The 16,229-nt window shown below is 38.1% G+C and overlaps 2 protein-coding genes across 2 annotated transcripts; one reads left to right on the top strand and one right to left on the bottom strand.

Moving 5' to 3' along the window:
• Positions 1 to 653: 653 nt before the first annotated feature.
• LOC108669776 (dolichyl-diphosphooligosaccharide--protein glycosyltransferase subunit DAD1) lies at positions 654 to 7,115 on the bottom strand. Its single transcript, XM_018157186.2, has 3 exons — positions 6,895 to 7,115; positions 2,065 to 2,326; positions 654 to 1,295 (listed from the first exon to the last, which is right to left on the bottom strand). Exons 1-3 carry the CDS (start codon positions 6,904 to 6,906, stop codon positions 1,165 to 1,167), a joined length of 405 nt encoding a protein of 134 aa, XP_018012675.1. The 5' UTR covers positions 6,907 to 7,115; the 3' UTR covers positions 654 to 1,164.
• Positions 7,116 to 14,006: 6,891 nt separating this feature from the next.
• LOC108669779 lies at positions 14,007 to 16,128 on the top strand. The gene is made up of 3 exons (XM_018157189.2): positions 14,007 to 14,092; positions 14,722 to 14,884; positions 15,597 to 16,128. Exons 1-3 carry the CDS (start codon positions 14,007 to 14,009, stop codon positions 15,825 to 15,827), a joined length of 480 nt encoding a protein of 159 aa, XP_018012678.2. The 3' UTR covers positions 15,828 to 16,128.
• Positions 16,129 to 16,229: the final 101 nt, after the last annotated feature.

A 16,229-nucleotide genomic window follows, 5' to 3' on the forward strand; every position in this document is an offset into this window, starting at 1 on the left:
CAATCTTCGTACTCTGAACTTCAACCACTGGGACACCCAGCAGTTGAGGGTTCGAGATCCAGCTAGACGCAAAAATCCGGCCATGTTCAGCATCGCTGAACGGCTAGGAAAGCCTATTCTTCAGCGCGGACACTACTTTATCCATTTCACATATATCAATTCCATTCTGTGCTCCATGAATCGGTCTCATGACTTAAATGAGCGTTAATAAATTCATCTTCCGAGAATAAACCATCCACGAATGATTTCCATCGTTTCCAAAACATGCCAGGTCATGCATTGGTAGTCAACCACATTGAAAAGGAAGCTTGCAATAAACGTATATGGGTACCATTTTTCTATTCAGCGTCGGCTCTTGCGCAGATACCAAGGGATCGAGCTGACTTGTAGTGCTACATTTTAGCAGTTGTGCGCTCTAATTATAAACTGAACTAATACCAGAAACACTCCCCGATTCCAGTCAATCTAAATAAATTTATATTAAAATCGCCTTCTACTATCCATGAATTTCTTTTTACAATAATGAGAAATCTCCCGAGCATAAGTTTAGGTCCGATTCGTTCTCTGTTAAATTACACGGAGTTTTCTCGACATTTCCTAGTTACAAAATACGTTTTTAAAAACAAAAAATTGAGGATAATAAAAATACAGCATTAACAAACTTCAACTCCCTGATAAAAGCACAGGAACACCACAACTTTAAAGGCTCAGACTTGTCCTGCACACAGTAACTGCATGTCAATTATTGGAGACTCGATACCAGGCTTCACGGCTTCGCATGTCAACCCAAAATTGCGATGTTAGCAAAAATTATTGAGATATTGGCGGAGATAAGTATAATTGCACATTTTGTATAACTTTCTCAGGAAAAATAACGTAGTTTCGTACATTGAATATAATATTGAAGAAAATTAGCGTTTCCAGATGTCCTTAAAATATCTCAATTTGATGCCGATAAGACAGAAAACCAACGGCCGTGAGGCAATCTTGAACAATGGATGTATACTATGAAAATATTTCTAAATGTTCTCAAGAAAGGTGTTTTAACGACAAAGAATTTAATTGGAGTGATCTTAGAACAATTTCTGTAGTTGGATAACACTGGAATGATAAATAAATCATAATCCAAAACAAAAACAATACAAAGGAAACGATGCCGGAGAGTCAGCCGATGAAGTTGACGATGACGAGGTGCAGGACGATATGCGCGAAGATGAAGTCTGCAAAGCCGCGCTCGGGAGAGATGGAGTCGAACTGCTGCTTGTTCTGGGGGTTAGCCTGCAGCCGTATGCACACTGCACAGCAAGCGACACGTTAGCAACATGGTAGTGACATGTTAGCTGAACACTAGTGACCTGGAAGTGACTTATTAGCGGCACATAAGCGAGATATTACCGACACGTTAGTGGCATTTTAGTTATACGTTAGCATCACATCATCCGGTATTAGCAAATTAATATTAAGAAATTATTCCGGTATTATTCTGGTAGGTAAGTAGATTATATATACGTTAGCATCTCATTATCGTCACGACTGAATGCATTCACTTCAGTAGAACGGATGAACAACGGCACTACTTACTATAATAGACACAAAATAGCACAACAAATTCACAATAATAGAACAGATTAGAAAAAGTATTTACCGACTGACAAAAGTTCAACAGGCTCACTATAGCAGATAGCTGAACAGACTCGCAAGTGTAAAACGAGCTGGCATTCTAGCACACAACAGATACTATGTAGAGCTTCTAGAAACAAATCCCAGTCTCCCTAATAACATGCAGTGAATAAACGCATGGTTCAATTACTATATAAGGTTGACCCACGAGGATTTCCGTCTTACAGTTCAGCTTTCTTGTTACGTCATTGAGCTCGAGAAACATAAACAATCCCGTCATTCCCATGACGGATTGGTTGACTGGTTTGATTGCATTTCGGTGATTGGTTAATGCCCGTGACGTCACTGAGATCAGTGACGTCACATGCGAGCAACAAACTACATCCGCAAAAATGAGCTCCTCATGGGTCAATTTTATACTAGTTCAACCTTCCATAAACGAACCTCCAAGAACGAAGCATCCAACAGTAGAGATGAAGCCAGAGAGGAACGAATTAAAAGGGAATGTTCCAACCAGGCAGCAGTAGGCAAACTGAATGACCCCGGTCAGGAGTATGTATAGCAGGTAAGCATCAACCATCTTGAGTCTCTTAGGTGTGTTCTTCTGGTAATCGACCTGGAAGTTGTGGAGAACTGTTGCCAGGCTGAGAGATGAAGCAGCGGCAGTGGAGGAAGCAGCTGCATTGCCACTCTTCTGGCCTGCAACCTGTAGCAAAACAGGTGTCTTTATTACACATCTGCACTCAGTCTATCAGCTCTTGAGGAAACTTGACCTAACCTCATAAATCCTTGACTCATGAGCACAAAATTCTTCAGCCCCTAACTCATCTGCCTCTGCCTCAATTATGTCTGTCCCATTTGTCCATTTAAATTCTCAATTAAGATCAGTAATGTATCGTCATCATTAGATGGTATTCCTTTTGATAAACATGTGTGGTCTGAGGTGATAAGCTCCGGGCTGTAAAAGTAAACATTAACCTACTATTTTCAGGGTGGCAATGCATACATTCAAGAGGAGACTAAAAGTAAAAGATCTATACTAACAAAAATGTGTAGCTCTGAAGTAACACATTTAATTGAACCTGAAATCTCCCAGCTCTAACCTGTGTTAACAAAATAGAAATTTAATTTTTGCTGTTCGCATTCATGAATGACTGACTAAAAATGGTAATTTTTAGCACATTTTCTCATTTATGGAAAAATGCACTATTGTGCTTGCCATGTCTGTCTGTCCATCCGTGACTTCACGTTTTTGCCAACAAGAAAATGCACTCTCTGTCACTCACTGTAGTGAGTACTGATTTATTTTTTTGTAATTAATTAATATAATAGTTGCTCTGATGACACAGAGCCAAACAAAATTAGCAGAAGCAGCTCTTGAATGAGTTAAAACCTGAATTATCTGTGAACATGTTAAATTAATAACCATGGGAACTTTACCAATGATCTAGCCTAGTTTCCATGAAGAAAATCACATATAACAACACATTCCATAGGAGCATTTTCCTTACCAATCATGAAATAATCAGCATCATCAAATACATAGTTGAGCAATACAAGAAAATTTTCCTGCTCCTATTTGCACTGTTAAATAACAGGCCCACAATATATATGTGTAACAGACTAATGTATATAATATTCAAAACTTAGTGAATTTGTCCATGCAAATTTTGTTGTAGACCTGAAGGTAGATTTGTTGCCCAAAAAGTATATTCACTTCTCAGAAATTTTTTCTTCCCAGAAAAATTCATCTAACTTATGTCAGAAGCAAATCCATTTATAGCTCAGTGAAGTAGACAGTTTCCAGATAAACCTTGAAACAACAAATTCTTAAATTTTACCTAAAATCAACAACCATGAAGCCACGTTGTTTGCATCCGTAAAATATATTACCGTAAAATGGGGTAACTTAGACTGGTGGGGTAACTTAGACCACTTTTCGTTTTTGTAACAAAAACCCCCACAACTCAAAAACTATTTGACATAGAAAAATTTTGTCAATGGGCATTAAAGGCCTAATACTGAGGCTACATAACACAATAGAAAGATTTGAAAAGTTTGCATATCTAATAGGTTAAAAAATTAAATATGTGATCCATGAAAAAAGCTATTATTTAAAGCCTGTCTGAGTACCCCCTCCAATTTTTTTATTTTTTGGTTAAATAACTCCAGGTTTGGATGCATTGTAGTAGAACTATTTGGAGATTACATAAAGACTATGAGAGGCAGGAGCCAGCAATTTATGGTGAGTGAAGCTAGAGTATAGACCTGTATTTTGCATGTTTCAATTCAAGTTTAATTTAGCTAGTAAAAAAATGGCATCATTTATAAAAAAGAAAGTGGTCTAAGACCCCATTTTATGGTACTATACAAATGGCAAGAGTGGCAGTGCACTAGAGCACTCCAGGACCCAAAAAACTGCCAATAAATTATGAGTGCCACACCCTTAACAATTTAGTGAGTAACACTGGAGCGTTCTGCCAGTCTTGGATCTAAATGACCAGCCACCAGGGCTGGAAAAGTTTTATTTTTGTCTGAAATCTTGCAGCTCTAATGTCATAAATTTTTGTTTGATTGAAAAAATTGCAGTTTGCACTTTGCAAACATGTTGTTTAATAAAATTTTCAACTTCCGCAATCCACAGTATATATTATATATACTTCAATGCTCCACCTCCCACCAAAATAACATGCAGGATGTAATAACAAGTCGACTCAAAACATTTCATCCATGAAGATCGCGTAGTTGCAGTTACATCGGAATGGCCATCCTGATATCACTTGTACTGTTGCCACTAAAGTTAAGACACATGGGACTTTGTAAATAACATGGGACTTTTTATGCATGGGAGTGATGGGACTTTGTAAATAACAAGTTTGCGGGTCATAAATGGTTTTTCACGACCGAGATACGGAATTCACAGCTGGCAAACCCATGAAGCCATGGCTCAAAGAATTGGAAACCTGGCTGGCAGACCCATGAAGCCAGGGATCGAAAAATCTAGTCACGACTCGGCCTTGCCAAGTAGATATAATCCATGCCTGCCAGCCACTTCCTACAATTCCACAGTTCCACCACTTCCAAAAATTGGATTACCAAACGAGCACAGAACATCTTTTTAATAGCATTTCTGACTCTGAGTTGTTTGTGAACAGAAAAAATATGCAGCAAGGAAAGAATTACTCATCAAGAAGACATTAGAAATGAAACCTCATTTCTTAGCTTCACATTAATTGGCAGCTGAATTGTGGAATTCGTAATAAAATAAGATAAGGGCCATAAGGCACTACTGACAATGATCCATAAGCTGCAACTCCTTCTCACCACTCACCAATTACAGCCTCCTGACTACACTGCTACTGCCAACTTGCCAAGTGCTAACTACAATTACCTAACTCGCCCTGCGGCCCGTAGGGTAAACGCGGTATATTCCGTCACATTAAGGACGCATTGAGAAATGAAAAACTATACAAAAATAACCATATGCATTACTCAAGTTCTGTTTGCTTTAGGTGACTCTCAAAACACCGTAGTACGCGTCGGCAATGATGAAACGTCACAAAATGTTGCCATATTTATGTAAAAGCCTTTAGAATGCAAACCTACCAAATCCCTATATTCCGTCACTGTGTGTGGCAATATTCGGCACATGTTGAGGCGTATTCCGTCCACGCTTCAAATTCTACTGATACGTAATGCCATCATCCACGTGTTCGAATTCCGCTTGCTGTGTGAGCTGTATTGGAATACAACACGGCTTTGAATTAGAACACTAATGAATATTGAACACTACTTACGCTTTTAACGCTTTTAATTAACAACTATTAAGCTTTTAATTAAGCAAATTTTAATTTTTGTACATAGCTTGGAACGATCTGTGTGTGTCCAATTCACGTTGTGACGGAATTAGTTTTCATGTGTCTAAATCCATTTCTCAACTTAATCATCTATTAATTTATTTACCACTTGAAATCAGCACTATTTGGTAGAGCAAGGTCAACTGTCAAATTTGACACATTTTTCGATGATCTCACTGGATAGCATGCATTGTCTCTCTTTGGATCTCAATATTTTCCCACTAGATGGCCAAGACCTAGTGTTTTGGCATTAGTTTGACGCGCAAATGTATGACGTCACCATTTCAACCATCAACAAACGCATGGAACTTAAACAAAGCTTAATATAAAGGAAAAACTAGAGAGCGCAGGCTGGAATTCTAAGAATGGAAGTTCACTTATAAAAAAGCTTTCCACCCAAGGTGAAAAGCTTTCCTTGATACAGTGCTCTACCAGCCTGCCAGGAGACTGACTATAAATGAAAAGGAGGATCAAAAGTGGACAAAATGTTTCAATTGTATAGTAGGTACATTAGGTTTGTAATAGAATTATTTGGATATCTCATGTTTGATAGATATTTTTTATTTGTCATATTTAATGGGTTTTTAAAAAAATTTCCAGGCCTTTTGTTTGTAATGATCAAGTTTCAATTAAGTATTTAGTTAACCAGTACTGTAGTACATATATCATACTTGGGGGCGGGGCTTATGGGCACAACCAATCACAGCTTGAAAGCATCCCCATTAGCCAATCACAGCTTGAAAGCAATTCCATCAACCAATCACAGCTAGAAAGCAGATAATATTACAATTCCATTATCCAATCAAAGCTGGAAAGCTGAAAGTGGCTAATATAACAAACCAATCACAAATGAAATTCTGGAAAGGGATAGGATATGTAAATAATGGACTGAAAGTGTAAAGTTCCTGGCCTTTCCAAGCTTTCAGGTCCTGCTTTCCAATATGCTATGTGTACTGGTCAATTTATTATCCCTCTAGAATTCTAATGCCTCTAAGAGAGGCGACGGAATTACCCACAATGACCGAATATACCGCGTTTACCCTAAAGCCGCTTGTCAAGTAAAGCCACATAATTAATACTGGTCTGGTCAGTGGTCACTTGGTCTGTTGGTCAGAATTAAAATTTGTAAGATTAGAATGACACAAGATTAGGTAGCTTTTTTGACACTGCTATAAAGTTATGGCTAAATCTAGTTGATAAAATATTGCGTTTCTTCCGATAACCAGAAAAAAAATTGGCAAAGTTAGGCTAGCTAGTAGCATTAATGCAATGACTGTAGGTTCTAGCATGAAACAATTTCAAAAGCTTCTCTATATAAAACACATAGAATTACCTCGGCTAGACTAGAACAAAAAAAAAAGAGCTCAGCAAGTCAATTAAGAGTGACCTTACTTCATTAAACAGCTAAAAATCCTACCTTGTGTGCCATGATTACTATTGATTTAGAAACCGCACTAAAATATTATCGCTAGCGACTCCACCGCCGACGACTGACAGTTTTTTCACTTTGTTGTGATCTGTATAGTATATCGTTCGAAACTATTTGACTTGGATGGAAACTTTACGTACGACTTGTAGCGACCTCTTTTGTCTTACTTAGACATTTCACTATGAAGCTTCTACAATGAAACACCTACACGATCTAGAGAGTTTACAACTTCAAAGTCAATAATTTTGTTTATAAAATACTCATAAATATTTTTTATTAGTTTTCGGATATAGTTAGAAATTTTCTCACTAGAGTGAGTTTTCGTTTGCGTTTTTTCCTCTTTCAACGAGCCGGGCACTCACTACAGCGTCACCTTTTTACCCTAAAAAATTTCAAGTGCATGAAGAAATCCTTAACAAATCTTATTTTATTTTATATAAAAATGATTGATCATGGGTCAAATCTTTTAAATTGACTTTGCTGAAGATTTATTGTAGATATTTTGACCTTATGCAAACCAATTTGCGGATGACTGACGTGGTGAGTTCTGTCTGGAACACTGTCATTGGTTACATGTAGGCATTGGGAACGCCACCATGTTGATTTTAAGGGTAATTTTTTCACCGTAGGGAGTTTCGGTCTGATTAGTTTTTTTAGTAGTGCTAAAATACTATTACATAACAAACATAACATAGTGATGTCGGAGCTGAAGAGTAGGCCTGCTGTGGCCTGTCGTCGATTCTTGTACTCTTTGTGACTTGTTCACAGACGATCTAAAAGCATGTCCTTTGACCGGATTTTTTCAGGACTGACGATAGTTTGAAATAGCTACTAGACTTTCACCGGGTTCGATATGGTGCTAACGTGCTAGGCATTTCAAGTCTGAACATATATTTAATATTTTACCATATCTTTATCTAGTATTTTCTTGAACGCTTATATACTCGGAGAGTCAACGATGTAATCGGGGAGGCTATTCCACAAGTCGGCATTTCGAAGCGAGAAGAAATGTTGTCGCGTGGCTGAGTTGCAACGAAGTTTTTTTTAATTTATAGTCGTGGGCCTTGGTGTTGTTTCATGTTTCAAATTCTAGTAGTAACCTTTCCCAGACTTGTATAAACCCATGTGTATACATGTATACTTCGATGAGGTCTCTGATGTCGATAACTGAGGCTTGGAAGCTTCATAATCTCTAATCTTTCTTCACAAGACTTTCCCTTCAAGCCTGGAATTATTCTTGTTGCACGTCTTTGAACATTCTCTATTAAATATTTGTCCCTTTCAAGTCTCCATGACCACACGGCGTTTCCAAACTCTAGGTTCGGGCGCACGACAGCAACAAACAACTGCTTCATCGTTCCTGCAGCTAGGAACTCGAAAGAGCGTCTGATTCGTCCAAGAAGTTGGACTTACATGGCTAACTAATTTTGAACGGCTGGACCTCGAATGGGATTTAAAGTTACCATTACTGCGGGGTCTGCCGATACCTTCGCAGTGGGCCGAGTCACGCATTTTGCCGGGAAAAACTAACAAGATGAATGTTAATTTATTTTCTAACGTTTACCAATGCCCGAACTTCTCGTATTGCAAGTAAGAACTGTTCGGGAATTATCGTGCAGTATTTTTTACTCATGTGCGTATTTATGCCCTTTTCTTCTGGGTCCGCCATTAAATATGACTTTGAAGAACTTATATTTCATTTGCCAGCTGCCAAAATGACAATATTTAGGAGTCACTGAAAAGTAAGGAGTAACGTGAGAAAACTCCACGTTTCCTGATACGGTATACCTTTAATAAAGTTCGGTATCCTAACCACTGTTGTGACTTATTCATGAGAATGGAAGAGCGTATTTTCGTATGTACAGGACTGATATACTAGATGAATCAATAAGGCCTTCATAACTATTTTCAACAGCTCGAAGTAATTTATTTGAATCTCAAGCTTGAAGTAGTGGCTCTCAACGTAAGTGTAGGCAGGGTGGCCTAGTGGTTAAAAGTTCAGAGTACCAAGATTGGCGCAGAGAGGCGCGGGTTCGATCCCAGCTCTGTGCGCCAGTTTCTGGTCAGAATCGGCGAGGAGGCCGGGCGGTTAAGCACAGCAGAATTGTAGCAGTGAGTTGTGAGTTCGAGACCGCAAAAAGCTGTGAATGTTCTGCGATGTTAAGAATCGGCGACAGGCCTACGGCCTAATAAACGCTGAAACCGCTATTATTATTATTATTATTATTATTAAATACTCGCCAGTGCGAGCTTTTGAGTTCCATGCTACAAATCGTATTTACGACTGCTGTGAATACGATCACAACTGCTGTAACTGGTTATTCCGTGCATGTATATAGGAAATATATAATCAATAGATTAAAAACCGCAGAAGGTCACAAGTTGGAAACAGCGCTGTTGCAGATGGAAGCTCATGATCTCATTCATGTTGCAGATTACAATATTCTAGAGTACGCGATGAACTTATCGAGGTTGAAATTATAAAATAGCGGGAACAAATCAACTGTAAAAAACGACGTAACAGTGTTAAAGATGCCAATTTTTATTTTAAGATGAAAATGACATTAAAGAAGAAATTCAGAGGGAACTCAACCCTGATCGCCTCAGGTGTCTACCTCACGCTACAATTTCCGGTACAATGATTTTAGAACTACATTGATTAGTTGAGTTTTATGTGACGTCTCATCTCACGCATGCCGTGACTCGAATTGCTAAATATTGATGCGTTTTCTAAAGTCTCGCTTGATAACTGAAGAACGTCCCTAACAAATGAATCGAGGAAACTCTTTTCCTTGTTCACTCTGATGCTGCAATATCATTTGATTGACATATAATCACAGAACGACGGCTCCTATTGCAGAAGGCGACTCCAGAATATTTTTTTGGGGGACGGCTAATTTTATATAATTAATTGAAATCGGTTTAGAAGTGTACATAGTTACTTACCAGACAGCTGCTTCCACTGCAAAGTATTAATAAAATAAAAATAATAGCGGTTTCAGCGTTTATTAGGCCGTAAGCCTGTCGCCGATTCTTAACATCGCAGAACATTCACAGCATTTTGAGGTCTCGAACTCGCAACTCACTGCTACAATTTTGCTGTGCTTAACCGCCCGGCCTCCTTGCCGATTCTGATCAGAAACTGGTGCACAGAGCTGGGATCGAACCCGCGCCTCTCTAGTGCGTCAATCTTGGTACTCTGAACTTTAACCACTGGGCCACCCTGCCTCGTTGGCCACCCCCAAAAAATAGATTTAAGTTGTTAATTTCTGCAAAATATATGCCCACGAGTCTTTTCTAGTTATTTGAGCAGGCGGCGATGCCTGAACGGCCTGCGTTTGAATGGATACAGACCATGTCATTGCTTAACATATAACGTTCTATTCGTGCGTCTCCAGTCATAGCTCAACCTCAAGCAAGATTTAAGAGTGTTAGATTCAAGGCAGGAATCGAGTTAAGCTCTTCTAAAAGGCCCAATGCAGCCACTAGTACAGGGATAAAAATTGTGTGGAAACTTTCTCTGAAACTTATTGTGATGGAAATGTCTGTGTTATTTCGCTACTGGAGATTAGTTATTGTTTGTAACACATTGGATAAGGGCGTAACACGTTATTTTTTAAGGTTTATACATTGTTTTATTCTCTGTTCTTATTCCTTTTTAATTTGGTCACATTGAATTGTACGTAATTCAATAATGTTGTTGTTGGCACCAACTCCAACTGTGCAATGGGCATGCAGGACGCGTAAATTTCCGTTGATTCAAAAAGGAGAATGACAAGACACTGCTAGAATTAAAAAATCTAAAGCAAAAAACTTTATTCATAAACGTAAACGCTATAAAGTTAACTAACGAAAGCGCTATGCTGTTCCATAATTCGCACCAGATGCACATTTCCCATTAAAATGTTAATGCTTGCGCTCCGACATAACTAATTACAAAGCTGAACTCAATTATATGAAAAAGTAAAGAAAATATACGTATGTTAGGTACTGGTAAGTTATCTGTGTGCCTGCCATTTATCTTTCTGAGTGACGGAAATTTTTGATCTAAACTATCACGAACTATTGTATTATTTGTCCATTATTTGCCATTCTAATGATGGTTCCTGAGAAGCGTTTTTGTGCTGTGTTTGAAAATTGCTAAGATTGTCGAAAATTTGCCCATCAAAATGTACGTTTCCATGCAACGGGCTTGATATTTTTTGCCATATTTAGTTATTAACAGTTGAGTTATCACCTGCAAGATAATTTTTTTTATATTTTTAGCCTAGGTATTAATGGTAAGCTGCAAGCAACTTCAACATTATCATCATATATTATTGATAATTTATTTTTTTGATATTTTGTAACTTTGTCTAATATCGTTTCCGCAATGTAACAACTGTTCGCATACACGCACTCCAAAATAGTTACTGAAATATTCGGAGTAAAACCCATGGACTTTTAACACATATCTGCTCGTATGAAATGCTTCGTTTTTAAAATACACGAGTCTTTCTGGCCAGCATACCAACTGATAGGTAATCACCATTAATCATTATCGTACCAATGAATATCTGAGCGGCTTGAGCCACGTGTAGGTCGACAGTTAATTTACACCGTGAATACTGATTTATTTCGTCACGAATTCCAAGATTTTGTGTAATTTCGAATATAAACGAAGGGAAACCCAAAAAGAATATCTTTTTATGATATTTTAAATTTTATTCGTCCTAAAAGAAGTCAATATCCTAGTTTCAATATTGTAAGTCGATAATCATATCGTTTAGCTGAGAAGCATAGCGTGACTTCAAAATGTCTTGCCAGCGCAAACACTGTTCAGACAATTTTCCTGTGATCGCCAAAATATAACGACTTCCATGACAACTGCCGCTCCATTGCTAGACTTCCAACTAGATCGCTCCCTTCATGGCCAGAGGCGTCTGTGATACCGGCAAGGAATTTACCTTGTCATTCCATCATTTGTCGAACTGGTGCCGTACTTCTAAAACTCGTTCATGTACATGTTGCTGCGTAAATGCACGTAACGGCCGATTCCTTGTTTGTGATTGGAAAGCTTATCTTGAATCGCTGTTAGTGATTGGCTAACGGATTTACAAACATGGTGTTTATTTTTTATAGTACTGCACCTTATACATTATTTGCGTTAGCGAAAGCGAGTGAAATGGCCGATGAAAATATTTGGTAGATTACGTTCGGTATGATATAATTAACTTAATATGACCAGAACTTTGCTGTGAAAATACTTTCAATTCTGAACCGATGACTAAAAATTATGAATATTGAATAATAATCTAAAGACCCTTGACACTCAAAGGTGATCGGAAAAGTTATAAACCCGACAAAATATGAGTGTATTTTTTACAAGGAACATTAATTCACTGAATGAGTTTAATAAATTCAAATTATTTTTAATTGTCGCTTATTTAAGCTAAACCTTTAATAAATGGAACGCTTCTAATTTTGTCTGGTTTCAATACGGCGTGTTCGTTTATACATTCGTGTCGACTGTTTTTTTCCCATACATTTTCGTTGTGCATCAAGCGATCAAGTCACAAAAAAATCCTGGTCCTGGCAGATCATGATTTAATTTTATAATAAATACTTTAATTTTCAGATTTAAATTAAACACAATATAATAGTAAGGAACAACAAATTCACTAAATCACAGAAATGCGTTTAGTTGCGTACGTGAGACTTGTGCTGCTGCTGGTAACACCTACAGCGGAGTCTGCCTTCTGGCTTCAGGAAATGCCATCTGATTATGCGGGTGAAATTCAGCAGGCGAACCTGAACTTGAACCGCTGCGCTCAGCTGTGTGTAAAACGCAGCTGCTTGTTCATGACCCATGATGCAGGTGAGTGTGTCAAATGCAGCTGTTTGTTCATGACTCATGATCCAGGTGAGTGTGTCAAACGCAGCTGCTTGTACATTTGTGGTGCCCAATGGTTAAAGTTCAGAGTACCAAGATTGGCGCAGTGAGGCGCGGGTTCGATCCCAGCTCTGTGCGCCAGTTTCTGGTCAGAATCGGCAAGGAGGCCGGGCGGTTAAGCACAGCAGAATTGTAGCAGTGAGTTGCAAGTTCGAGACCGCAACAAGCTGTGAATGTTCTGCGATGTTAAGAATCGGCGACAGGCCTACGGCCTAATAAACGCTGAAACCGCTATTCATGACTCATGATGCAGGTGAGTTGGTCAAACGATTAAAATTAAATTTAAAAAAAATAAATAAAAATATGTATGAGTGACAAAAATATGTATGTAGGTATTAAAATATGTATGAGTGACGAATGAGTAAACATTCACCGCGGCTCCTATTGTGTCCGATACGAGTGGTATTAGAGCGAAGGTCCCAACCAGGTTGGCTGGCGTGATTCATGGCAATTTTGCTAGTAATCGCGTCATATATATAAGGCAGTATACGAATAGAAATAAAAATAGCTTCTCTGTTTCTAGTTATAGAAATTACCGAATATATTCATTAAAATACATTCATGTTTGGAGAACTTCATCTTCGACTTCGTTATCGAGCATTATGTTCAGTTTATAAAATAAAATAAGAATTATTTTGTTAATCAGTTACAAAATCACAAGTAAATTCAGGAAAAAATTAGTTTTTTTCGATAAATTTTTCCTATAAAAAATCGATTGTCGCGAAAGATCGAATCTTTTCACCCAACATGCATACTTCTAAAAACTGATTAGATCAATAAAGAAACGCTAAAATGGTACTAAGCATTTTAACATGTAGCATTTAAACATGTAAATGATGAAATTTTTGGCCCGAAATTAAGTACGCGATTTGGGCGCACTCCTTTTATTGAGTACTCGTATAGCAGCATATACCCACGTGTAACTTGTTGAAATCAAAACCCGATTCGCCGAAGTTCAGAATAAGTCTTTTTATTGACATTGAGTGTTTTGATGACATAGAGAGATATGAAATTACAGACATTGCGATGAGAGTTGCCCTACCTTATTATGTTCGATTTTTAAAAAAAAATCAAGGTTGCTTGCTGGTCGTTGTGAGTTAATTTCTTCGCAGCTCGCGGTTGCCGGCTGGCAGTCGGCGGCCCACCACCGCCGAAGAAGGGTGTGGTGATGCGCATCCGCTCCGCGCCGCCACCTCTCATGAATGTGGCGCTCCTGAAACCCACGCGGGCTTCCACCACCTTGGGCCCTGGATAGTATGTGAAACTTATTCAAGAGAGGATCGATGTAAATAATAAAGATTTAACTGATTTTGTTACTGTACGACAGAATATATCGAAGAATTTGTTTTCTACTAGTGTTTTTCTAATGAAAAGTTGGGGAATTTTTATGGTTTCCCGGTGTAATTCAAGGAATTACAATCAAGGTGGAATCGTTCTCAAGTTGAAATTAAGGTGGTCGATTTTAGATTTACCTTAAAATTCTAATGGAAGTACATTCATGTCTCATAGCTCAACATGGTGAAATGCTACCATCAAATAATAACATTAGTTCATCATGATTATTTGTTGCAAAAAAGTACAACTCCGGTGGGACATATCAATAAGAAATTAAATAATAAATTTTGTTTACAATAATACCACAAATTTAACATTTTAACCATACAACTAACTAGCATACTAGGCGAATTTGACTAGGTAGAGACAACGTATGTACAGTATGCGTCCAAGTCATCGGGAAGTGCGAAAATATCTGCCTCAGCTCTGCGGTGTAGTCGTCTTTCTTTTCTTATCTACGTAATATCTAGGAAAAATACACAGTATCAGTGTAACTACTCGCGCGAAATAAGAAAAATAACATAATACATATAATTTTTCTCTTACAGCGCAGTGGCTCGAGCCAACGATGGATCATTGAACGGATTTTTCCACTCCGATAAAGAGGATTATCCGTTCATGGTGGTGGACCTGGGCACAGCCTTCAGCATCGAGGGAGTTAGGATCTTGCCGAGGCTTAACTACAACTCGACACGCTTCTCGGGCATTGATGTGAGTCTGGGTTAAATGTTCACAGAATTTTAAATGCATCATAAAATTTCAGTTATTTTTAATGTGAGATTAGGAAGTTATGGATAAGTTTGGACGCTGAAAATATTTATATAAAAATGCTGCAATTTCTTGGTTTACAACTAGGAAGCCGAAGGACTCTCTTTGCTCATGTATTTTCCTACCTTAGTTGGTCTTCAACGCTTAAACGATTGGAATATTTTGTCATGTATATGCCGTAATTTGATTAAAATTTTGTGCTCGCATTTTAATTGTGAAGTGAATTAAAAGTATATGATTGTCTAAATGGGACACCAATGAAAAACTACAACGAAGGAAATTTACTTTTCACGAAAGAATATACTTCAGTTGAAATTTTCCTCTGACGTTAAAACATTAAATAATTTTAAACTAATTGAAATTTAAAAACATTAAGGGAATTTAACTCCCTACAATACGGTTCATACTATGAGGTCATTTTAATATTCTCTACCAAGCTCGCATTTCCGGTCTACTATGAACAGTAGACTACTATATGTCTACCCAGTTTACCCAGTAGACCACTTCTACAGTCCACTATGCCCAGTAGACTACTACTACTACTACTATGTCTACCCAGTAATCAGTATACACAGTAAACTACTAGTCTATGCCCAGTAGACTCCTATGTCTACCCAGTCTACCCAGAAGACTAGTTCTAGTCCACTATGCCCAGGTGCGAACTGGGCTGACTGAGGTAGCTGGCCCAGACTTCGGATCGTACTCTCGGCTGGTCCTGTTTCCTGGGCCAGTATACGAACCTGTGACCTGGGTCGCTCAGAACCTCACCCAGCCAGTTCTGGGACGCTTCTTGTCTGTGCAGAGAACTGTACAGACAGTCAGCGCAGACGCCTGTCTCGAGATCACCGAACTGGAGGTGTTCGCACGCCAGGCTAACACTGTATAAGCGCATGAATTGAATACTCTGCTGGAAATGAATTAATGTTTAAAAAGCCTACTTCTCATTTAAAATAACATCAGATATTCCAGCAGGAAATTTTATTTTTAATGGAAAAAACGTCGTTAATTAACAAAACCACCCCACGTTGTGTTTCTTTTGTTTTATTTTTTAGAGATTAGAGTTTATCATCAGGAGTTTGGCAGTAAGATAAGGTTATCATGTTTTTTAGATATGCGTGGATGTTGATGGTCAAGGATGATTTTGAAGTTATACCCAAATTTACTCACAATGAATATTTATTCCTAATAATCACGCTCTTTGAACATATAAATGATATTCAAAGAACGACCAATTATACAAATTTCATCGTAAAATGAACCAATAATGAATTTGATAAAAATCTGAAGA

The sequence above is a fragment of the Hyalella azteca genome, unplaced genomic scaffold, assembly GCF_000764305.2.
Source record: "Hyalella azteca isolate HAZT.00-mixed unplaced genomic scaffold, Hazt_2.0.2 contig7884, whole genome shotgun sequence".
Lineage (NCBI taxonomy): Eukaryota > Metazoa > Arthropoda > Malacostraca > Amphipoda > Hyalellidae > Hyalella > Hyalella azteca.